Consider the following 25,112-nt stretch of genomic DNA (forward strand, 5'->3'; position numbering starts at 1 on the left):
GACACGACTGAGTGACTGAACTGAACTGAACATTAAGTGGTAGAATGAACATTTTTGAACACACGTTTTTACGTATCTGGTTAATCTTAAAGATATCTTTAAAACAAATAATTAAAAGTGCTTGGTCTTACACTGCTATATTTAAAATGGATAACCAACAAGAACCTACTATATGGCACATGGAACTCTGCTCAATGTTGTGTGGCAGCCTGGATGGGAGCAGGGAGAATGGATACATGTATTTGTATGGCTGAGTCCCTTCACTGTTCACCTGAAACTATCATAACATTGTTTGTTAATCAGCTATACCCCAATACAAAATAAAAAGTTAAAAAAAAAATGCCTGGTCTTCATGATTGTGACTGTGTTGCCCCTACAGTCTTTTCTTAAAGCAGTATCTAAAGGAATTCTTTTAAAAGGGAATCAGATTTCACGCTCTGCTCAAAACCCTCAACAGCTTCCCAACTCACTCAAAATTAAAATGCAAAAGCCTCACAATAACCTATAAGCTGCCTCCTGACTCTAATCATTTCCCCATCACTCCTCACTATGTTCACTTTCGTCCAGCCACAAGGTGACACACAGTTTTACCTCAGGGTCTTGCACTAGTTCCCTTCTCCAAAAGCTATGCACACATAACTTACTTCCTTCATGCCTATACTCAACGTCACCTCTACTCCTCTTCTCCTATCCTATCTATTCTATGTCGTACCTACTAGTCTTCATCTAACAGGTATAAGCAGATTTTTAAAATGAACCACAAATGAACTATAATCAGATTAAGCTCAACTTTTAAATGTATTCCAGTTAGTGTAATCTTCCGTTGTTCAGTTCAGTCGCTCAGTCGTGTCCGACTCTTTAGAACCCCATGAACTGCAGCATGCCAGGCCTCCCCTGTCCATTACCAACTCCCGGAGTTCACCCAAACTCATGTCCATTGAGTCGGTGATGCCATCCAACCATCTCATCCTCTGTCATCACCTTCTCCTCCTGCCCTCAATCTTTCCCAGCATCAGGGTCTTTTCAAATGAGTCAGCTCTTCCAGTTAGGTGGCCAAACTATTGGAGTTTCAGCTTCAACATCAGTGCTTCCAATAAACACCCAGGACTCATCTCCTTTAGGATGGACTGGTTGGATCTCCTTGCAGTCAAAGGGACTCTCAAGAGTCTTCAACACCACAGTTCAAAAGCATCAATTCTTCAGTGCTCAGCTTTCTTTATAGTCCAACTCTCACATCCATACATGACTATTGGAAAAACCATAGCCTTGACTAGACAAACATTTGTTGACAAAGTAATATCTCTGCTTTTTAATATGATGTCTAGGTTGGTCATAACTTTCCTTACAAGATGGCTGCAAAGACCATCTGCAGTGATTCTGGAGCCCAGAAAAATAAAGTCTGATACTGTTTCCCCATCTATTTGCCATGAAGTGATGGGACCGGATGCCATGATCTTAGTTTTCTGAATGTTGAGCTTTAAGCCAACTTTTTCACTCTCCACTTTCACTTTCATCAAGAGCCTCTTTAGTTCTTCTTAACCTTCTACCATAAGGGTGGTGTCATCTGAGTATCTGAGGTTATTGATATTTCTCCCGGCAATCTTGATTCCAGCTTGTACTTCTTCCAGCCCAACGTTTCTCATGATGTACTCTGCATATAAGTTAAATAAGCAGGGTGACAATATACAGCCTTGACGTACTCATTTTCCTATTTGGAATCAGTCTATTGTTCCATGTCCAGATCTAACTGTTGCTTCCTGACCTGCATACAGGTTTCTCAAGAGGCAGGTCAGGTGGTCTGGTATTCCCATCTCTTTCAGAATTTTCCACAGTTTATTGTGATCCACACAGTCAAAGGCTTTGGTATAGTCAATAAAGCAGAAGTAGACGTTTTTCTGGAACTCTCTTCCTTTTTCCATGATCCAATGGATGTTGGCAATTTGATCTCTAGTTCCTCTGCCTTTTCTAAAACCAGCTTGAACATCTGGAAGTTCATGGTTCACATATTGTTGAAGCCTGGCTTGGAGAATTTTGAGCATTACTTTACTAGCATGTGAGATGAGTGCAATTGTGCAGTAGTTTGAGCATTCTTTGGCATTGCCTTTCTTTGGGATTGGAATGAAAACTGACCTTTTCTAGTCCTGTGGCCACTGCTAAGTTTTCCAAATTTGCTGGCATATTGAGTGCATCACTTTCAGTGCATCACTTTCACAGCATCATCTTTCAGGATTTGAAATAGCTCCACTGGAATTCCATCACCTCCACTAGCTTTGTTCGTAGTGATGCTTCCTAAGGCCCACTTGACTTCACATTCTAGGATATCTGGCTCTAGGTGAGTGATCACACCATCATGATTATCTGGGTCATGAAGATCTTTTCTGTATAGTTCTTCCGTGTATTCTTGCCACTTCTTAATATCTTCTGCTTCTGTTAGGTCCATACCATTTCTGTCATTTACAGAGTCCATCTTTGCATGAAATGTTCCCTTGAAATTTCTTGAAGAGATCTCTAGTCTTTCCCATTCTGTTGTTTTCCTCTATTTCTTTGCATTGATCGCTGAGGAAGGCTTTCTTATCTCTCCTTGCTATTCTTTGGAACTCTGCATTCAAATGGTTGTATCTTTCCTTTTCTCCTTTGCCTTTTGCTTTTCTTCCTTTTACAGCTATTTTTCTTCCTTTCACAGTAAGGCCTCCTCAGACCGCCATTTTGCTTTTTTGCATTTCTTTTTCTTGGGGATGGTCTTGATCCCTGTCTCCTGTACAATGTCACAAACCTCCATCCATAGTTCATCAGATAATGTCTATCAGATCTAGTCCCTTAAATCTATTTCTCACTTTCACTGTATAATCATAAGGGATTTGATTTAGGTCATATTGTATGGTCTAGTGGTTTTCCCCACTTTCTTCAATTTAAGTCTGAATTTGGCAATAAGGAGTTCATGATCTGAGCCACAGTCAGCTCTTGGTCTTGTTTTTACTGACTGTATAAAGCTTCTCCATCTTTGGCTGCAAAGAATATAATTAACCTGATTTGAGTGTTAGCCATCTGGAGATGTCCATGTGTAGAGTATTCTCTGGTGTTGTTGGAAGAGGGTGTTTGCTATGACCAGTGCGTTGTCTTGGCAAAACTCTATTAGACTTTGCCTTGCTTCGTTCTACACTCCAAGGCCAAATTTGCCTGTTACTCCAGGTGTTTCTTGACTTCCTACTTTTGCATTCCTGTCCCCTATAATGAAAAGGACATCTTTTTTGGGTGTTAGTTCTAAAAGGTCTTGTAGGTCTTCATAGAACCGTTCAACTTCAGCTTCTTCAGCATTACTGGTTGGGGCATAGACTTGTATTACAGTGGTATTGAATGGTTTGCCTTAGAAATGAACAGTGATCATTCTGTTGTTTTTGAGACTGCATCCAAGTACTGCATTTCAGACTCTTTTGTTCACTATGATGGCTACTCCATTTCTTCTAAGGATCAATCTTCAGTTGATCCTAGAATAAAACTTGCATAGTTTCCAGTCCAAGGCTTAATTGTTTACTTAAGTAATAAACCACTTCAAATAAATGAGTATGTCTAGTCCAAGTTACTAGGACTCTGTATAACTCTGTTTTTTAACTTAAGATTCTCTCCCTCTTCCAAATGTTTGAAATACATTTCAAATTCTCAGTTCAACCCAAGAAGCCCCTTACCAGATTTGCAGTGATTACAGCACTTCTTTGCTCTTCTCTCCCCGCAATCTTTTATGAAAGACTCAAAAGCAAAGCCACAGCTCTTTCTAAGGAATTATCTTTTTTGCAAAATCCTATTTCCTCTCTATATTTAAACCCTTTTTAATACCCATGATCTGATTATGGGGTAAAAAAAAAACCCACAGAACTAGCTCCTTTGAAATCTCCTTTGTAAATTCTCTATATAGGATATCTGCCTTACTCTGACTTTGGTATCTGATAGATGGCTCAGTGGTCAAGAATCCCCCTGCCAATTCAGGAGAAGATATTGGGTTGGGAACATCCCCTGGAGAAGGAAATGACAACTCATTCCAGTATTCTTGCCTTGGTAATACCATAGACAGAGGAGCCTAGGGGGGCTACAGTTCATGGGGTCTCAAGAAGAGATGGAGACAACTTAGCAACTAAACAGCTGCTTCACATAAAACTGACTCAGGAAGAATGGCCTACCTTACATCCTGTCATACTGATTTACTGGTATACTGTTTATCTCCACCCACCCTATATTCTAAGCACTGTTACCACTGCCTGGAATATGACAAGCACTCAACAAATATTTGTTGGAATGAATGAAAGAAATTTGGACTTGCTATCTAAAGAACATAAGAAAAATTAAGCCTACTGATTCATACTTCCATAAAGTATGATACTAATTTTATGCTCTTATTAACAGTATATATTAGAGTACCTTTTCTCTACTCACTCACTAGTAATAGATTTTATTCATTCTTTTCTTTATGGATATTTTGCATTTTGTGATTTTTGAGGGAGGTAAGTCAACTCAATATGCTGCTCATTATTCACATATAATACTTCAAAAATTTTTCTTGAAACATTTTTCTCTTTGTCCATTTGTTTACTCCTGAAATATCTACTGCCGTTGAATTAATTTTTAAAACCTCCTTTTAAAAATAGCGTTAACCCAAAATTGCATATATTTCCCATTGAGTTTTTGGGTTTTTTTCCTTACAATCTTTTTGCTTCACAAAAGATTTTTATTGATACCCAAAACTATTAATTTTTTCCTTTTCTTTCTTTTCAGTTTTTAGCTGTTGTGTCATACTTAGAAAAATTTCCACAACTCTAAAATAGCATTTGTCATCCAATAGTGATAGCACACAAATGACAACTAATAGCCCAATATACAATTTTTAATTTCCCAATAGTGACATTTAAAAAAGGCAAAAAGAAACAGGTGAAATTAATTATATTTTAAACTCCAGTACTTTGGCCACCTCATGCAAAGAGCTGACTCATTGGAAAAGACTGATGCTGGGAGGCATTGGGGGCAGGAGGAGAAGGGGACGACAGAGGATGAGATGGCTGGATGGCATCACTGACTCGATGGACGTGAGTCTGAGTGAACTCCAGGAGTTGGTGATGGACAGGGAGGCCTGGCGTGCTGAGATACTGGGTCGCAAAGAGTCGGACATGACTGAGCGACTGAACTGAACTGAATCCAATATATCAAAAACATTATCATTTCAGTATGTAATCAACTAAAACTTAGACTTTCACATTCTTTTGCTTAAAACTTTTGAAATCCAGTGTGTATTTTATACTTTTAGGACATGTCAATTCAGTCTAGCCATATTTCAAGTGCTCAAGTGAGATGTGGCTAGTTGCTATCATACCTGATATGGCAGTATTAAAATATGAAAATTTACTGGTATTTTCATCTAAATTTTTGTTGTTGTATACATATTATTTTTTCTTCCTTTTAAATTTGTTTTAGTGCCAAGTATGAAGGAGATTCTAACTTTGCTTTCTCCTCCACAGAGCTAGTAAGCTGCCTTCTTGATGTAAAATGCCACCTTACATACTGAATCTCTGTGTACTTGGGTCTAACCCTGGACCCTAATCTATCCATTCCTGTATCAACAACAAATGGCTTGATCTGTTGTAGCTTTAGAATTAGTTTTACTATACTCTATGTCTTCATTCTTTTCTTTCAGAATTTTCCTTTTCTTGCCGTATGTGTCCTTTTAATATTTTGAACTCCACTCACAAGTAGAAATTCCAATAAGATTTTGATAAGAGTGATTATTCAACATATAGATTAATTTGGGAAAAATATACTTCTTCACAATGGGAAAATTCAGTCAAAACTATGAAAGGTATCTTTGTCTTCCTTTTGTATAATTTAGAATGCTCTTATGGGCCTTACACATTTCTGTTTCTTCCTATGCGTTTTATTCAACAACTTAAAAAAAAAAAAGGATCTGCAGAGCATGGGAAATGGTGACTGTTCTATATATAAGAAAAGGTATGTCACAATTATAAAAAAAATCAATACTTTTTATGTTAGTATGCTTTTATACAAACGAAAATGCATTTATATCATAAGACCATATGAAATAGATTTATTCGTTTAACCCCCTAACTAATTGCTTACTTGCACTGCCAAATGCATCTCCAATCCCCAAAGTTAAGATCTGTTTTATCTGGATTTCCATCTTCAGCTGGCTTCTCCAAGTTATTATTGGACCAGAGTTGCAAACAGCTGGAACCAGTTAAAAGACGATTACCTGAAAAAATATGTATCATCCACCAATAATTATTTAGGTATTTAATTAGTGACTTAAGTTACATGCTCAGGAGTTTCATATAATACTGTAAAGAATACAACTTTTTTAAAAAGTCAAATAAAAAGAGATTTGGGTTATGAGGGAGTAAAGTTATATTTTAACTTTGTTGAAGAAGCTTAGACAGAAAGCAGAACAGATCTTGTAATCTCTCCTTCAACAAACATTTAATGAGCATCATCTTTCTAACAGGCACTGTGCTAGGCACTGGCAATACAACGACAAATGAGACACTGTCCTTTTTCATGCTGGGTTCACATTCCAGTAGAGAAATATTATGAGCATAAGCATGGAAATATGTGAGTTCCTATATTCCAGAGAATGCTTCATAATCTCCTTATGGTTAAGGGATAAAGCACATAGTAGACCTAAGAAAAGAAGTAAGGTTGGGGGGGAAAAAAAGCCATCATATTGTGAAGCATTTTTGAGGTTTGTAAGGAGTTTAGTTTGTTACAAGCAGCTGGGAGTTAGAAGATTTTATATGGAGGGATAGTTTGCGGAGTGGATCTGTATTCTACAACAAGGGGTCTCAGCTGGGAGGGGTGTCAATAGATAGACGTGAAGAGGCATATAAACCTCCTCCAATAACATACATGCAGAAGTATAGGTATACTATGTGCATTTTTCTAGAGATAACCCATAATTTTCACCATACTTTCACTGACTTTAGATAGGAAATCCCTGTGTCTAAATGCCAAGTAAGTTACTTAATTAGCTATGTGAATTTGGTCAAGTTGGGCAACCTCTGAGCCTCAGTTTTCTCACCTATAAAATTAGAAATTTGTGTAGAGTTGTTGTAAGAATTAGCTATTATATATATAATGTATCTGGCACAGGCTAGGCACTTAGCAGAAGCTCAATAAATAGGAGCAATTAGGTGGAACGTCTCATAGATGGATAAAAACCACCCAGACAGAACTAACAAGACATTCCATTTAAATATGGTTATTATTCCACTGTTGAGCTTACCAACAAACATACCTGTTCTTTTTTTGCTGAGATATAATTGACATGTACCATTATATTACTTTCAGTTTGTAACACAATGATTCAATATTTGTATATAGTGTGAAATGACTACCACAGTAAGTCTAGTTAACATTCATCAACACATATGGTTACAATATTTTTTTCTTGTGATGAGAACTTTTAAGATTTACTCTTTCTCTGCAATGGTTCAAATACACAGTACAGAATTAAGCATAGTTGCCATGTCATGCATTACATACGAGGATTTATTTCATAACTCATAACCTTCACCTATTTTATCTACTCTCCCCAACCCCACACCTCTCCAACCACTACCTGACTTCTCAGTATCTGTGAATTCAACTTTGATAAGTTTTCTTTAACATAAACTAAGAGCGAAATTAAGGTATCCCCCCAAATTAAGAAATTAATATAGAATGCAAAATAATTCACCTTAGTTACAGAATGAAACAAAAGTAGGTAGGGTATAGTATAATACATTGATTTGAACAGAAAGGGCAAAGGTATGGCTATCACAGGAGGGAAAAAGAAAGCGTTAAGTCTAAAATAGTAAATCTTAGGATTTTAGCAAGATGCAATGGTGGGTCTGGTAGCAATACAAAGGTAATAGTCAGTTTACTAGCATCACTTGAAAAATATTCTTTATATCCAATGCCTGGCATATACTAATAAGGTATATTCATCCTAGCGGATTCATGTTGATGTATGGCAAAACCAATACAATATTGTAAAGTAATTAGCCTCCAATTAAAATAAATATAAATTAAAAAAAGAAAAACTAAAATACTAATTTTCACTTAATATATTCTAAATCTGTTTATAAATAGTTATAAAGTTCATCTGAAAAAAACAATAATAGCTCCCAAATATATATTATAATAATAACCCATTTCTGAACCAAAACCTCTAAATTTTAAACTTTTGATTATAAAAGAAAAATAATAAAATTTTCTGTGAATTTTAACTAAATCATGATTTAAAAGATAATCGTCATGAACTATTGGCAAGTCAGTAGCAGATATGTTAAGAAAATAAGTAGTTACCTTCTAATAGAACTCTGTAATGATAATTTCAAAGGAACTAAAATACTATCAATATCAATAATAATATCAATACTACCTTCTGAATCTGAAGCATTAGTACTTACAGACCACAGTTACAGAAATTCCAAGCAACTACCAAGTCATTACTAAAGAACACTCACTTCAAATAAAAATTGTTTTTATTATAGTTATTCATAAGAGACTTCAAGTATCCAGTTCACTTGCTAACAATTATTTTTTATAGGTAAGTACTAAAATACCTTTTTACAGAAAGCATCAAGTACATTCATAGTTAACCATTCTTGATAGGTTAAGTAATCTGCTCATGATCACAAAACTTCTAGTCATATATATAAACATTTATTGACAGTTTAATATATGACGGGCCCCAGATAAATTACAGAATAAAATAGAATCTAAGACCTTGTCTAAAAAAATAATAAATAAATAATTACAATAAATTGTAGTGTTATCATAGAATAACCATATAATTTATCATCCAAACAGGAACACTTGTGAAAATAAAAGGTAACACTATTAATAATTATATGAGAACAACAGGCATAAACTGGACATAGTAGAGTTAAATACAAAGTGCCTTACTAAATGCCAAATTTGAATCCAGGTTAAATTTTTACTCTTCTCACTGTACGCATAAAATACACATGCAAGATGCCAGCTAGCAACAAGCATCAAGCTCATGAGAGAAAATATTTTAAAACATTGTGAATTTTTAAAATCTGAAGTAATCTCTTTATCTTCTAAAACAATTTCACAAGGTTCTGAACTTTGTATTCTAAATTAACATTTTTTCCTCAGCCATTTTATCCACTATACATAACTGCATCTCATATCTGTGTATTCCTCTCATCAGTCACTCGATATGAACTGAGCACCTACAATGATAAAGGCACTGAAACAAGTTATTTCTCATTCAGACTACTGTGAATGCACTTTTCAAAGGTAATTAAAATACAATATTTACCTTCCTGTTCCTCTTGTCTCTGATCATTCTAAGACACTGCTACCAGAAAAATCGGGCAAAATCATAAATCTTAGTTTGCCACTAGCCACTTTCAAAAACCTATACATTTTATACAATTTAAAAGAATTAAGTTATTTAATTATTTACATGACTGTAAAGGCTTTCCATCTGCTGTATTCTTATCTCTTCACCAAACTCACTCCAGTCTCAGTGAAGTACTAACCAGTATCAGAACATATCCTATGCTTTCTTTCTCTATTTCTTTGCTCACTCTGGTAAACTGGTAAAAATTGTTTTAGGACTATTTTTTAATGCAGAAATAGATAATACATACATATACACATTATCTCTCCTTAGAATTCACTTGTTTATTTCCATCCTCAACCCATCCCCGCTCCCTGGTGGCTCAGATGGTAAAGAATCTGCCTGCAATGCAGGAGACCAGAGTTTTGACTGGGTCAGAAAGATCCCCTGAAGGAGGGAATGGCTACCCACTTTGGTATTCTTGCCTGGGGAATTCCATGGACAGAGGAGCTTGGCAGGCTACAGACCACGGGGTCACAAAGAATCTGGACACAAAACTGACTAACACTTTCACTTTCAACCTATCCCCACCCTCACTATCAAAGTCCATCAACTCTCATGTTAAAAGGCTCCCCTTCAATGAAATTTTGATTCTTCAAAGACAATTAGTGTCTGTTTCCCAAAACAACATATTCCTACAACAGCTGGACACTATTATGGTGCATGTTTCCTCATTTCAGTATAAGCTCTAAAACTGCACAACTTGTTTTACTTACTTTTGGGTTCTCTATCATTTCACATAAAGCAGAACTGAAATACATGAAAGTAAAAACAAGCAATAGCCTAGACAAGTTTTATTTCAGTTAATCCTTCTTTTCTTACCTGCAGGATCCCAAGTTATATTGTGTGCTATGGAGTCCAGAAAAAATTGGCCACTTTTCTGCCACTGACTATATAATTCCTAAAATTTGAAAAAAAAAGGTCATTTAGTCTATTATTGGCATCTTCTCTGTCAAATGTATACACTGACACTAATTATTTTTAATAATACATGTACTCATTTTTTGAGGTATAATTGAGCACTGAGTCATATCTGAAGAGAATAAAATGTTCAGTCTAGTCAAGAAAAATAAAGAGCATGTGATGGAGATCAATGAGAGCATATCCATTCCTGGAAGGTCCAAAAGTCTGTCTTTACTATATTTAGACAATCATAAGTATCTGCCACTAGGACAATATACGTATTAACCTCAAACTTTTAAAGTTACTATTATTACTTTATTATTATTATTATAGCTACAAAGGTTTAATTTTAAATATGCCTGTGTCTCTGCTATTTGAAGATCCCTCCTCTTTTACTGTTTCACCTTCACCTGAGGGCACGTGGTAAGTGTGAAGATTCAGAATAAGAGATGTTAACACCCCTCTTATATAAATATAAAGGCTTTTCATCCCTTACAGCAGTATTTTCCAAACTTTTTTAACATGCAAATCAGTAAGAAATACACATTGTACTGTAACCCAGAATACATATATGCATACACATAAATGCAATCTAAGTTTACTCTTAATACATGTGATGAACTCTAACATTTCTATTCTTTTTCATTTTCTTATAAAGTCAGGTTGTGGCCTACTAAGTTGACTTCTCTAACCTCTAATAGACTGAGACCCATAAACACTCTCTGAGTGTAGTGGTTCCCATACTTTGGTATGAAAATAATGTGAAATGTTTACTAAAAACTCACACTCTCAAGACCCATGCCCAAATGTTCAGATTCAAAAGGTCCTGGACTGGGCACAGAAATCTGTACTTTAAACCAACATCTCCAAGTGATTTTGATACAGGTGACCTGCTGAATACGCTTTTATGAAACACTATATGGGCTTCCCTGGTGGCTCAGATGGTAAAGAATTCGCCTGTGAAGCTGGAGACCTGGATTCAATCCCTGGGTTGGGAAGATCCCCTGGAAGAGGGCATGGCAACCCACTCCAGTATTCTTGCCTGGAGAATCACCATGGACAGAGAAGCCTCGCGGGCTACAGTCCATGGGGTCACAGAGAGTCAGACACAACTGAGCAACTAAGCACATTTTGCAGAAATGGCTCTCAATCATCAGAAGACTTCCTCTACAACTAGATGAACAAGTACGTAGGCAGTCCCACAGGTACAGATTTACAATTCCCCAGAGCAGGGCCTGGACACACTATCAACTAGTGATTCTGAAGTGCACCTCTTGTGAAAAACTACCATCTTGACAGAATATTCCAGAATGTACAAATAAAATAATATTTTTATGAGGCTCTAAAGATTCTCTGATACTATGTCTTGGAATTAAAGATTCTGAGCATCTTTCAAGTTAATAATTTTTCCACTTGATCCAGTTTTCCCTTTACTCATCAGGCTTTTTTCCCTGCCCTCTCTGCAAACTCAGTGCTGCTACCAATAAACCAGCCTCTTCTTATTGAATTTTTCAGACTATTATATTAAACAATTATAAGTATAAGAGTTATAACTGAAATTCTCAATTCTACTTTTATTAATAAAGGCATTTTAACATAACAAACTGATTTTTTAAAGTCAGTTATTTCATTCAACAAATATTTATTGACTAGTATTTGGAATACAGTGTTTTAGAAGGAACAACCACCTATAAAATATGTTTTTAGTACTATCAACTACTAATTCCTAAGGGTATGAGAGCCTCTAACACTGGCTTCATAGATAATAATATAAACACAAACAGAAATGAGAGAAGTGTGGATTCTCCTTCCATGAAAGTTTTAAATGGACATCAATTAACCTAGAGAAAATATTTTTCATTAACACAAGGTAAGGAAAAAGAATGTTCACACCTAGGGATCAAGACAACTAGTTTCACTCTTAGATCTCTGGCTCAACTGCTGTTTCATTGCTCAAGTCACATATTTTTGAACCTCTGCTGCCTTATTTATAAAAAAGAAATAACAGCTGTCCAACTATGTCAGAGGGAATTTGTAAGATATTAATAAGCTAAGTGAAAATGAAATGAAAACTATCAAAGGATACATAAGATAAATCTATTATTAACACATTGTTTAATTTTTCACATTTAACACATTTCCAGTCTTTGAAATCAAGAATAAATAGATGTTAAACAATTTTGGAATTGAGCAAAGAGCCGCTTAAGGCTGACTTGCCTAATATCAAACAGCTAAAGAGCAGCAGATAAATAAACCATTTCTATGACTCCTACTACAATGGTCTTTAGACCACACTATGCTGATCCTGTTTCACTTAAAATCAGTAGTTTAACCTTCAGTAGAGATGGGTAAAATACCCTGGTCTGCTATATTTAAGAGTATCAAAACACAAAAAATCTACTACATAACCTCAATATTTATAAACTATTGTTTTAAGCAACTTTCAGAACTATTCCTGAATATAGATTCCTTATAAAGAAAAAACATTCACTGACCCACTAACAATTATTACATGATTTAATAAGGGCAAGAAATTAAGTCCAAGGGGTATGTTAAGATTTTGCAATCAAAACATGTCACTTTAAGAACAAAATATACAAAGAAAAAAGCTATACGAAAGAAGATCACAGAAACAAAAATAAGTACCACATATGACTGGACAATGATATTTGCCACTATTAATAAAGTAATTGACAAATTTCAAGTTGTTGACTCTTCAAATACTTAATAAAAGAAAAAAATGACAGACGGGGAAAAAAAGGCATTTCAAGATAATTCAGTAAGCACAATTTAGTTTAATTCTACTTCAATGAAACATTTACACATTTTAAAGAAGGAAGTGGCATTTAGCATGTTGTCTTTATTTACAGTGTACAATTTATACTGATTTATGTGACAATCACTCTAAGTTTGTAGTCTTAAAAATGTTATCTTTTAATACACATTTCCATTTCTAATAGAAAAAGATAAATTACTGACCAAATTTTTCTTTTGCTTCGGTAGGTTAACTGGTTCAAAAACAGAAATAACATTTCCATAGGATGCTGCAATCTTTTAAAAAGAAAAAACAAAGAAAACTTATAAATATGTTGTTACTTATGAATCAAAAGAGCAAAGGAAATGAATAGTATAACTTACAAAATACTCAACACAAAATTTCTTTCAGCAATACTTGAGAATGTCAGTTTTGGGGTTACCATATCTGGGTCAGAAGCCCAGCACTGTCACTTACTGTATACCAGCAAGGTATCTCTTTGAACCTCAGTTTCCCTATCTATATTTACAATATGTATTACATTATCTTCCTAGTAGAATTGAGGGTTGAAGTAACATCTGTAAAGCATCTGGTAAAGACGCTAAATGTTAATTCCCTTCCTCACATAAGAAAATGTATTAATGTATTCCTTATGGAATTTGATGACTTAAAAATCAGTTTTTAGGTTATCTGTCCTCGAAAGTTCACAATTCTGTCAGTGTATATTTAAATTATTGGAGATAAAACTTAAATCTATTCCTTTGTGAACTCTTTAAGAAATATACTTTTTCAATATTCTATTTGAATATCTTTAAAATGTACCCCTTAATGAAAAATAAACCTTGCTGGCTTTGTTTTATGAAGTAGCTACAACTGCAGCCTGAGTGAGTCACAAATGAAGAATATTAAAACATCAGAAATCAGATATATAGATAGAATGAATGATCAGGAATAGAAATAAGAACATACAACCTAGTGAAGAAGAGTAAGAAATGAGGATATAACATACATATGGGAGTGGATATTTTTATATTTTTAAGATATTTTTCTTAGGAGTTCTGAGAATACAGAAATCATCTACACTGAGTTCATCCAGGAGTGTTTAGTTTGTGCCTTTATGTGTGGCTAGGATTTCAAACTGCAGTGAGTGTTCAATTTTAGAAATAGGGCACAGTATGAATACAAGTGTAAATACTAAAAGAAGTAAAGTATGTTGGGAGGTGACTGACCATCAGCCCAGCCAGAAACAGAATAATGAACACAAGGCCAAAAAGGTAGGTGTGAATGGGCTAAAGAAAGTCTCAAACCAAGGTGAACAACTTAAACTTTTCTAGAGTAATGGGAATCTAAGAACAGTTTAAAGCAAATGAATAACAAGTAAAATGCAGACAAATTTTCTTAGGAAAACTAATCTGGTAGTACTACAAAGATAAAAACAGTAATGATAAAATATTGATGCCTATGGTATCAAGAAGCACTTCCTTCTAAAATTTAAACTTAAAAAATTATAGCATTTATGTTGATTTTTTTTACAAAGTTTATCCCAAAGTTACAAGGAGATAACTACCTGTTTAAAGACAAAGTAGGACTCTAACAATAATTTCTTTTCAGGAGTTTATTTCTAAATAGACTGAAGTTTACTGTTATTCCTTTCCTTCAATCCAATAAATTTTGAAATAAGTAAGCTTTACATCGACTCTACAGGCAATAAATATTATATCTGTCAACTCATGGAGAAAATTATGCTATATTTCAAGATTATACAAGAATATAATTCCTGACAGTCTCTAAGATACATTTAAGTCACGAATTTTGTTCTCTAGGGTACATCTAGAGAGACAAAGAAATCTGTAGCTACATTGTCTTGGAAACACAGTAAGTCTCTAATTCAACAAGAAATGATACTTCAGAGACTATACTGACAAAAACCATACTCAAAACAAATCTCATATTTGTAAATCTCAAGATTACAAACCTTGCCTTGTTGCATTGAACAATCTACACATCCTACTTGAATATTTCCATGTTTAGCTCCTGGGATTATTTGCAGTCTTTCAAAATCACTTCCCAGTATAACAATGTCACATCCAGATGCATAAGCCTAAAAACAAAACAAAAAAGAACAAAATAAAATAAAAATGATAAAATTGTCAACAAAATATTTTATCATATAAAACACTGGTATTAAATATTATATTCTTTTTAAAATCTTTATTATTTGAGAATATTTCCCTTACCTCCCATATACAGACCCATCAGTCAGTCCTATCTGCAAAATATATACCAATTCCTTTCATTTCTTCCATTTTGATTGAATGCTACTGCACTTATCTAAACGACCATAATCTCTCTCCTGCATGATTGCTTATACACTGATCACTTCCATTCTTGCTTCCCTCTATAACTCCTTTCCACACAAAGACAAAAGTCATCTTTTAAAAATGTTTATTACACCAAGTAATTTTCCCTGATTAAGTCCCTTCAATATTTTCCTCATTGGACTTGGAACAAAATCTCAACTTACCTTTGTCAATGTGCTAAATGATTGTCCTAATTTCCCAAATCCATCTCAAGCTACTCTTTCATCCCTTCAAATGGCTCCTGCCCCTATATTACTCTTTTTTCTGTTCCTTGGGCATATCAATCTTTTTCCACCTCAGGGTGGTTTACCTTGCTTCTACCTGTCTGGTGTTTGTCTAACTTCTTTTCAACATTCAAGTCTCAGTTCAGTTCAGTCACTCATTCGTGTCCGACTCTTTGCGACCCCATGAATTGCAGCACGCCAGGCCTCCCTGTCCTGAATATACTCATATTCTTGCTCCCTTTCCTCTAGCATATTCTTCCTCCCTTTCTTCATAGCATATACCACAATTTGTAAATATCTTGCTTGTTATCCATTTCCATCACTACAAGTTCAAGTCCATGACAAAAAGGTAGGGTTCAAGTTCATCTTGTTCTCTGATCTTAGATCACAAAAAGTTTCTTCCATTTAAGAGCACATGACTGTCATCCCAGAATTTATATGCAGCATAACTCTGGAAATAAAATATCCATCACAAACTGTTTTCCATCCTGGTAAGTTCTGAAAATCTCAGTAATTCTTTACTTTCTCATCTCTTTTGCACATATACATACAATTTACTTAACGCAAAAAATATTATACTTAATATATATACTTCATGACCATAAATCCTACGAAGGCCAAAATGGTTCTGTATAAGCTACAAAAAATTTTAGAAAACGGATTTGAGAGAACATACAAATAAATCTGCTCAAATTTATCAAAAAAATTGGGCCTAAACTGGCTGACAGCTTCTAGAGTGGCAGAGTGGGCTTGATTTTGACTTCTGTTCTAGTGCTCTTTCAGTGGTAGCACAGGAACTTCCTTAGTTAAGCATGCTTCCCTGAGATCTTCCTAAAAAGAATTAAGAGAAATCAAGTGTGGTTCTACTAGTGTCACATAGTGGAAAAAACTGGCTCAGAAAACAAACAAAAAACCTCATGATGGTCTGCTCACCTCTGCGTAAATACCCACGACAGGATCACAAGGCTTGTCACAAGATTATCCTCAAGAATAAATTCCAAAAAGCAATTTAAGAAAACTTTTTATTAATGAGCCTCTAAAATACTTTAATATTTTAGAAACTGATTTTCTCCTGAATTTTAAATTTTGATAAAATACTGTCACTGTTTACCAAAATATTATATTAAATGCAGAGTGTTTACAATTTAGATTTTCTTCTCACAACACAAATTTTTTTCAATTTCCATTAGCCAGGATATATATATATATATACACACACACACACACACACACACATTTTAATGTGTTCATAACCTCTGCCTTCTTTTCATGTACTGCTATTATCTACTTTTAGATATTGTGTTGCACCTGTTTTTGTCAATCATGACTAAATTTTCCTGAATCAAGTCTCCATTAATCCTGAAGTACCTCACAAAATTATTGCTTAATTAATGTTTAAAACAAGTACTGAATATCTTCAGACTTGATAAATGCAAAGTTATCTCAGAAATAGATACCTACCCAACAGAAAGACACCAACTCATAATACAAATAAACCATGATCATTCAAAGGCTTATCCAGTCCTGGATTACCCTTGCTTTTTTCCTGCTACTGTATTATATTATCACAGCCTGTCAGTTAACTTTTCCTTAGTGACAGTACTAGAAGATGCAAAGCTATCTATTCCTAATTTTGGTAACCAGTGAAGTTGCTCAGTCGTGTCTGACTCTTTGCGACCCCATGGACTATAGCCTACCAGGCTCCTCCATCCACGGAATTTTCCAGGCAAGAGTACTAGAGTGAGTTGCCATTTCCTTCTCCAGGGGATCTTCCCGACCCAGGGATCGAACCCAGGACTCCTGCATTACAGACAGATGCTTTACTGTCTGAGTCACCAGGGAAGCCCAATTTTGGTAAATTTTTAAGTCAAATAAATGTTATTGATCTTCATCTAGAATATCTCTCTCATTCAGTCTGCCCTTTCTTCTTTCAGAGTTACAACTAGGATGGCAATAAACTGGTAAATGGAAAAAACAAAAACAACAAAAAAAGAATATAACCAACTGCAATCCACACTTCATGAGTTGACTATTATCCTTCGGGCTTTATAATTAAAAAAAAATCTGATTTTCTTGACTATAGAATTTTAATTTTTATATTTTCAGAGAGGGGCAATGGCACCCCACTCCAGTACTCTTGCCTGGCCCATGGACAGAGGAGCCTGGTAGGCTGCAGTCCATGGGATTGCTAAGAGTCCGGCACGATTGAGCGACTTCACTTTGACTTTTCACTTTCATGCATTGGAGAAGAAAATGGCAACCTACTCCAGTGTTCTTGCCTGGAGAATCCCAGGGACGGGGGAGCCTGGTGGGCTGCTGTCTATGGGGTCGCACAGAGTCGGACACGACTAAAGGGACTTAGCAGCAGTGGCATAGTTTATTTGATAATGTACTTAATTAAACATAAAACGAATTAAAGATTCAAACTATATTTACATTTTGTTCTGTATCTCAATTATTTTCAAGAGTATGTAAGTATCTCCTTAAAAATCCTGCTGTGCACAGAATACTGGTTGAATAAACTACAGGACATAGGCACAATGGAGTATTACACAGCTATAAAAAGAATGAGGAAGAAACCTATGAACTGACTTGGAGTGATTTCTAGGAGATAGTATTAAGTGAAAAACTAAAAAAACAAGTAGAAAAGGGCTGACTTACTTGTCTTTGCCTGACTTACTTCACTTAGCATAATACCCTCTAGATCCACATATTTCATCACAAATGGCAAGAATTCACTCTTTTTTATGATTAATATTCCATTGTGTGTGTGTGTGTGTGTGTGTAGGCATTGTGTGTACACATATATGGACGAAAATGTATGCATATGTGTATGTGTGTGTGTATACATGTACATATGTATGTATGAATAAATTTAATAATTTAAAAAATCATAACCAGCATCCACTGGTAGATGAATGAAGATGTATATATACACATGTATACACACATACATCTACAGTTCAGTTCAGTTCAGTTCAGTCGCTCAGTCGTGTCCGACTCTTTGCGACCACATGAATCGCAGCACACCAGACCTCCCTGTCCATCACCAACTCCCAGAGTTCACTCAGACTCACGTCCATCAAGTCAGTGATGCCATCCAGTCATTTCATCCTCTATCATCCCCTTTTCCTCCTGCCCCCAATCCCTCCCAGCATCAGAGTCTTTTCCAATGAGTCAACTCTTTGCATGAGGTGGTCAAAGTACTGGAGTTTCAGCTTTAGCATCATTCCCTCCAAAGAAATCCCACGGCTGATCTCCTTCAGAATGGACTGGTTGGATCTCCTTGCAGTCCAAGGGACTCTCAAGAGTCTTCTCCAACACCACAGTTCAAAAGCATCAATTCTTCGGCGCTCAGCCTTCTTCACAGTCTTAACTCTCACATTCATACATGACCACTGGAAAAATGATAGCCTTGACTAGACGGACCTTTGTTGGCAAAGTAATGTCTCTGCTTTTGAATATGCTATCTAGGTTGGTCATGACTTTCCTTCCAAGGAGTAAGTGTCTTTTAATTTCATGGATGCAATCACCATCTGCAGTGATTTTGGAGCCCAAAAAAATAAAGTCTGACACTGTTTCCACTGTTTCCCCATCTATTTCCCATGAAGTGATGGGGCCGGATGCCATGATCTTCGTTTTCTGAATGTTGAGCTTTAAGCCAACTTTTTCACTCTCCACTTTCACTTGCATCAAGAGGCTTTTGAGTTCCTCTTCACTTTCTGCCATAGGGTGGTGTCATCTGCATACCTGAGGTTATTGATATTTCTCCCAGCAATCTTGATTCCAGCTTGTGTTTCTTCCAGTCCAGTGTTTCTCATGATGTACTGTGCATATAAGTTAAATAAGCAGGGTGATAATATACAGCCCTGACGTACTCCTTTTCCTATTTGGAACCAGTCTGTGGTTCCATGTCCAGTTCTAACTGTTGCTTCCTGACCTGCATATAAGGTTTCTCAAGAGGCAGGTCAGGTGGTCTGGTATTCCCATCTCTTTCAGAATTTTCCACAGTTTATTGTGATCCACACAGTCAAAGGCTTTGGCATAGTCAATAAAGCAGAAATAGATGTTTTTCTGGAACTCTTTTGTTTTTTCCATGATCCAGCGGATGTTGGCAATTTGATCTCTGGTTCCTCTGCCTTTTCTAAAACCAGCTTCAACATCAGGAAATTTACGGTTCACGTATTGCTGAAGCCTGGCTTGGAGAATTTTGAGCATTACTTTACTAGTGTGTGAGATGAGTGCAATTGTGCAGTAGTTTGAGCATTCTTTGGCATGGCCTTTCTTTGGGATTGGAATGAAAACTGACCATTTCCAGTCCTGTGGCCACTGCTGAGTTTTCCAAATTTGCTGGCATATTGAGTGCAGCACTTTCACAGCATCATCTTTCAGGATTTGGAATAGCTCAACTGGAATTCCATCACCTCCACTAGCTTTGTTCATAGTGATGCTTTCTAAGGCCTACTTGACTTCACATTCCAGGATATCTGGCTCTAGATGAGTGATCACACCATCGTGATTATCTGGGTCGTGAAGATCTTTTTTGTACAGTTCTTCTGTGTATTCTTGCCTCCTCTTGTTAATCTGCTTCTGTTATGTCCATACCATTTTTGTCTTTTATTGAGCCCATCTTTGCATGAAATGTTCCCTTGGTATCTCTAATTTTCTTGAAGAGATCTCTAGTCTTTCCCATTTTGTTGTTCCTCTATTTCTTTGCATTGATCGCTGAGGAAGGCGTTCTTATCTCTTCTTGCTATTCTCTGGAACTCTGCATTCAGATGTTCCAAAGCATGCCAAAGATGCTTATATCTTTCCTCTTCTCCTTTGCTTTTCTCTTCTCTTCTTTTCACAGCTATTTGTAAGGCCTCCCCAGACAGCCATACGCCCACACATCCTCTTTATTCATTCATCTACCAATGGATGCTAGTTATGATTTCTGAAACTTATTAACATCATAAATAAAGCAATCAGAATGGGTGGGGGGAACAAATGAACTAACTACATTACAAACAAATACTACATCTACACTGAAAGAAAGAAGGCAGGAAAATACTAAGTAATTTATGAACACAGAATATGACTAATATATTCTCAGCCTTGGAGACTGAGAAGGAAAAAACTTTGGCACCAAAGTTTTACATATACCAAAGCTATACAAGGACACTACAAGAAAACTACAGGCCAATTTCTCTGATGAATATAGATGCAAAAATCTTCAACAGATGCAAAAGACTGATTTCAATAGCACACTAAAAAGATCATACACCATAATCAAGTTGTATTTATCCCTGAGATGCAGGATGGTTCCATAAAAGCCATATATGACAAGCTCACAGCTAATGCAGTCAATGGTAAAAAGCTAAAAGCTTTCCTCTAAGATCAGGAACAAGACAAGGATGCCCACACTTACCAATTCTATTCAACCTAATATTGGAAGTCCCAGCCAGAGTAATTAGGCAAGAAACAGAAATAAAATGCATTTGAATCAGAAAGGAAGATATAATATTGTCTGTTTTCAGAATACAAGATACTACATATAGAAACCCTGAAGTCTCTACCAAAAAACTTTTAGAACTAATAAACAAAGTCAGCAAAGTTGCAGAACACAAAATCAACATAAGAAAATAACTGCATTTCTGTACACTAACAATAGACTATTCAAAAAAGAAATTAAGGAAACAATCCAATCTATAACAGCATCAAAAAGAATAAAATACTTTAGAAAAACTTTAACCAGGTGAAAAGTCTTGGACACTGAAAACTATCAAGACACAGATTAAAGAAACTGAAGATTACACAAATAAATGAAAAGACGTCTTTTGTTCTCGAACTAGAAAAGTTAATATCATTACAATGTCCATACTACACAAAACCATTTATAGATTCAATGTAATTTCTATCAAAATTCCAGTAGCATTTTTCACACAGGGGGAAAAAAAAAATCCTACAATTCACAATGGAACCACAAAAGACCCCAAATAGCCAAAGCAATCTTAAGGAATAACTAAGCTGGAATCATCACATTTCCTGATTTCAAACTATATTACAAAACTATAATAATCCAAACAATATGGTATCAGCATAAAAACAGACACAGAGACCTAAGGAACAGAATCATAAGCCTAGACATAACCTACACATATATGGTCAATTAATTGTTGACAAAGGTGCCAAGAATATACAATAGAGAAAAGAGAGTTTCTTCAATAAGTTGACACTGGGAAAACTGGACATCCCTGTGCAAAAAGAATGAAATTGAACCCGTGTCTTACATCACACACAAAAATAAACTCAAAAATGAATCAAAAACTTAAACTTGAAAAATAAAACTGGAAACAAAACTCCTAGAAGAAAACATAGGGGGAAAGCTCCTTGGCAATCAGTGATGATTAATGGAACACCAAAAGCACAAGCAATAAAAGCAGTAATAAATAAGACTACACTAAACTGCAAGGCTTCTCTGCACAGCAAAAGAAACCATCAACAAAATGAAAAGGTAACCTTCAAAATGGGAGAAAGTATTTGCAAACTTTATCTGATAAAAAGTTATTATCTAAAATATAGAAAGAGCTCATAATTCAATAGCAAAAACAATCCAATTAAAAATGGGCAGGGAACTCCAACAGACATTTTTCCAAAGAAGATGTACTGATGACCAATAGGTACATGAAAAGACGTTCAATATCACTAATCATCAGGGAAATGCCAATCAAAACTGGATGAGATATCACTTCACACCCATTAGGATGCTATCATCAAAAAGATAAAAGATAAGTGTTGGTAAAAATGTGAAGAAAAGGAATCCTTGTGTACTCTTGGTGAGAATGTAGACTGGCATAGCCACTGTGAAAAACAATACGGAAGAGGACTTCCTTGGTGGTCTAGGGGTTAAGAATCTGCCTGTCAATGCAGGAACACACGTTCAATCCCCGGCCCACATGATTCCACATGTGACAAAGCAACTAAGCCTGTGGGCCCCAACTACTGAGCCCATGGGCCACAACTACTGAAGCCCACACTCTAGAGTCCAAACGCCACAACTACTGAGACTGCGTGCTGCAACTACTGAAGCCCGTGCACGCTAGAGCCCACATCCACAATGAGAAGCCACTGAAATGAGAAGTGCATGCACTGCAGCTAGAGAGTAGTCCCCACTCGCTGCAACTAGCTAAAGCCCACCCACAGCAATGAAGACACTGCACAGGCAAAAGAAACAAAAACAAGCAAGCAAACAAAAACAGTATGGAAGAGTCCTGAAAAAATTAAAAGCAAAACCACCATATGTTCCACCAATTCAACTTGTCCAAAGATGGTGAAATCACTATAAGAGATATCTGCACTCCCATATTCATTCCAGCATTGTTCATAAAAGCCAAGATATGGAAACAGCCTAAGTGTCCATCAGTGAATGAATGGATTTTAAAAAATATGTTTTATACACATACACAAAAACAAAAGAATATTATTCGGTTACACACAAAAAAATAAAACCCTGCCACTTGTGATAACCTTGAAGGCATTATGCTAAGTCAGAGAAAGACAAATACTGTACATATATATTCCACTTATATGTGGAATCTAAAAACAGTTTTACTAATAGAAATATTTTACTAACAGAATTGAATGGTGATTGCCAGGGGCTGTGGGTGGGAAAATGGGAGACGTTGGTCAAAGGATACAAACTTTCAGTCATAAGATGAGTAAATTCCAGGAATCTAATGTATAGCAGGGTGACTATGGCTAACAATACTATATTGTACAGTTGAAAGTTGCTATTAGAATAAAGCTTTAATGTTTTCATCTTAACAACAAAGTGGTAATTATGTGTGGTACAGGATATGTTAACTAATCTCATTGTGGTAAATAGTTTATAATATGTATGTGTATCAAGTCATAACATTGTATACTTTAAATTTACACAATGTTAATGCCAATTGTATCTCAATAACGCTTAGGGGAAAAAAAACAGAGCGAGGTGAACCTGTACAGATAATCCAAACTGGGTATCATGCAAAAATCACTTGAAATAGACGCATCTTATGGATATTTTAAATAGATTATTAAAATTAATTCAATCACTAGAGTTTACACAACACGGCAAGTTAATAAGCATTAAGTACACCAAACCAAACTGGGAAAACAAACTTTAAAATGGGCTCTGCACCCAAAGTTCATAGCAGCATTATTTAAACAGCCAAGACATGGAAGCAACCTAAGTGTCCATCAACAGATAAATGTATAAAGATGACATGGTACATATATACAATGGACTTATCATAAAAAGAATAAAATATTGTCATTTGCAGCGACATGAATGGATCTAGAGAATACCACACTAAGTGAAGTCAGGGAGAAAAAAAGACAAATATTGTGTGATAGTATTCATATGTGGAATTTAAAAAATTATACAAATCAATCTACACACAAAACAGAAACAGACGCGCAGATGAAGAAAACAAACTTAGAGTCACCAAAAGGAAAAGTTCAGTTCAGTTCAGTCGCTCAGTCGTGTCCGACTCTTTGCGACCCCACGAATTACAGCACGCCAGGCAAGGAAAAGGGAAGGGGGCAAATGATAAATAGGAGGATGGGATTAACAGACATGAACTACTAAACAGAAAACAGAAAAGCAATAAGGATTTACTATTTAATACAGGGAATAATATTCAATGTCTTATAATAGCCTATAATGGAAAAATAATCATAATATATACACATATATAAATCCAGATCACTTTGCTGTAAACCTGAAAGTAACACAATATTGTAAATCAACTATACTTCAATTTTTAAAGCTTAACGTATTAATAATTCACACATTAACAAACTAAAGAAAAAATAAACAAAATTGTATATGTATGATTTAAAAATAATCCATCTCTACTAATCTACCTGGTTTTAAATATACTATACAGCAGCGCAGCGCAGGCTGCATCGCTTAGAGTAAGAATCTGGCCTGAATACCCTGAGCACTATCTGAGCGAAATAATTTGGGCTAACAAACCAGACTGTGGGATATCTACTACGCGAAAAGCCAGCCCCAACCTAAGACCGCCAGGCCCGTGCGGAACAAAGAATTGAACAGAGATAGCCGGCTGCAGACCTTCCCCCTCCGGTGATAGGCAGCCAGAGCCGGAAGGGGGCAATCGCAGCCCCAGAGAGACATTATCTATAAAACTGTAAGCAGGCTTTTTGCTAACTAAAACTTCTTGGGGTCTGGGCGGTTAACATCTGCCTAAGAAGGTGCGCCGGTTTTGCGCCCAGATAACCGAGTGGCGGGAGGCGATAAGTCGCAGCATTGGCGCCGCCAAACACCTCATCACTTGAGCTGCTCGGACCTGGGAAGAGCACAATACTCAGGCCCAACTGAGTCTGCGCCTCTGAGGACTACCCGAGTGCCTGAACCTGAGCGGCTTGGACCTGGGAGGTACATGCAACCCAGGGCCAGCCTTGGATTGTTC

At 35.9% G+C, this 25,112-nt stretch overlaps 1 protein-coding gene across 6 annotated transcripts in view; it reads right to left on the bottom strand.

Moving 5' to 3' along the window:
- Positions 1 to 25,112, bottom strand: part of DMXL1 (Dmx like 1) — a 133,100-nt gene that overhangs the window by 97,277 nt on the left and 10,711 nt on the right. For all 6 annotated transcript variants that reach the window (XM_070374103.1, XM_070374101.1, XM_070374102.1 and 3 more), the window contains exons 2-5: positions 15,043 to 15,168; positions 13,292 to 13,363; positions 10,232 to 10,310; positions 6,118 to 6,250 (exon numbers count right to left, since the gene is read on the bottom strand). In XM_070374103.1, the coding sequence (XP_070230204.1) occupies positions 6,118 to 6,250; positions 10,232 to 10,310; positions 13,292 to 13,363; positions 15,043 to 15,168 (410 nt within the window). The remainder of the gene's footprint in view (positions 1 to 6,117; positions 6,251 to 10,231; positions 10,311 to 13,291; positions 13,364 to 15,042; positions 15,169 to 25,112) is intronic.

This window comes from Bos mutus, chromosome 7 (assembly GCF_027580195.1).
Source record: "Bos mutus isolate GX-2022 chromosome 7, NWIPB_WYAK_1.1, whole genome shotgun sequence".
In the NCBI taxonomy this organism is placed as follows: Eukaryota; Metazoa; Chordata; class Mammalia; order Artiodactyla; family Bovidae; genus Bos; species Bos mutus.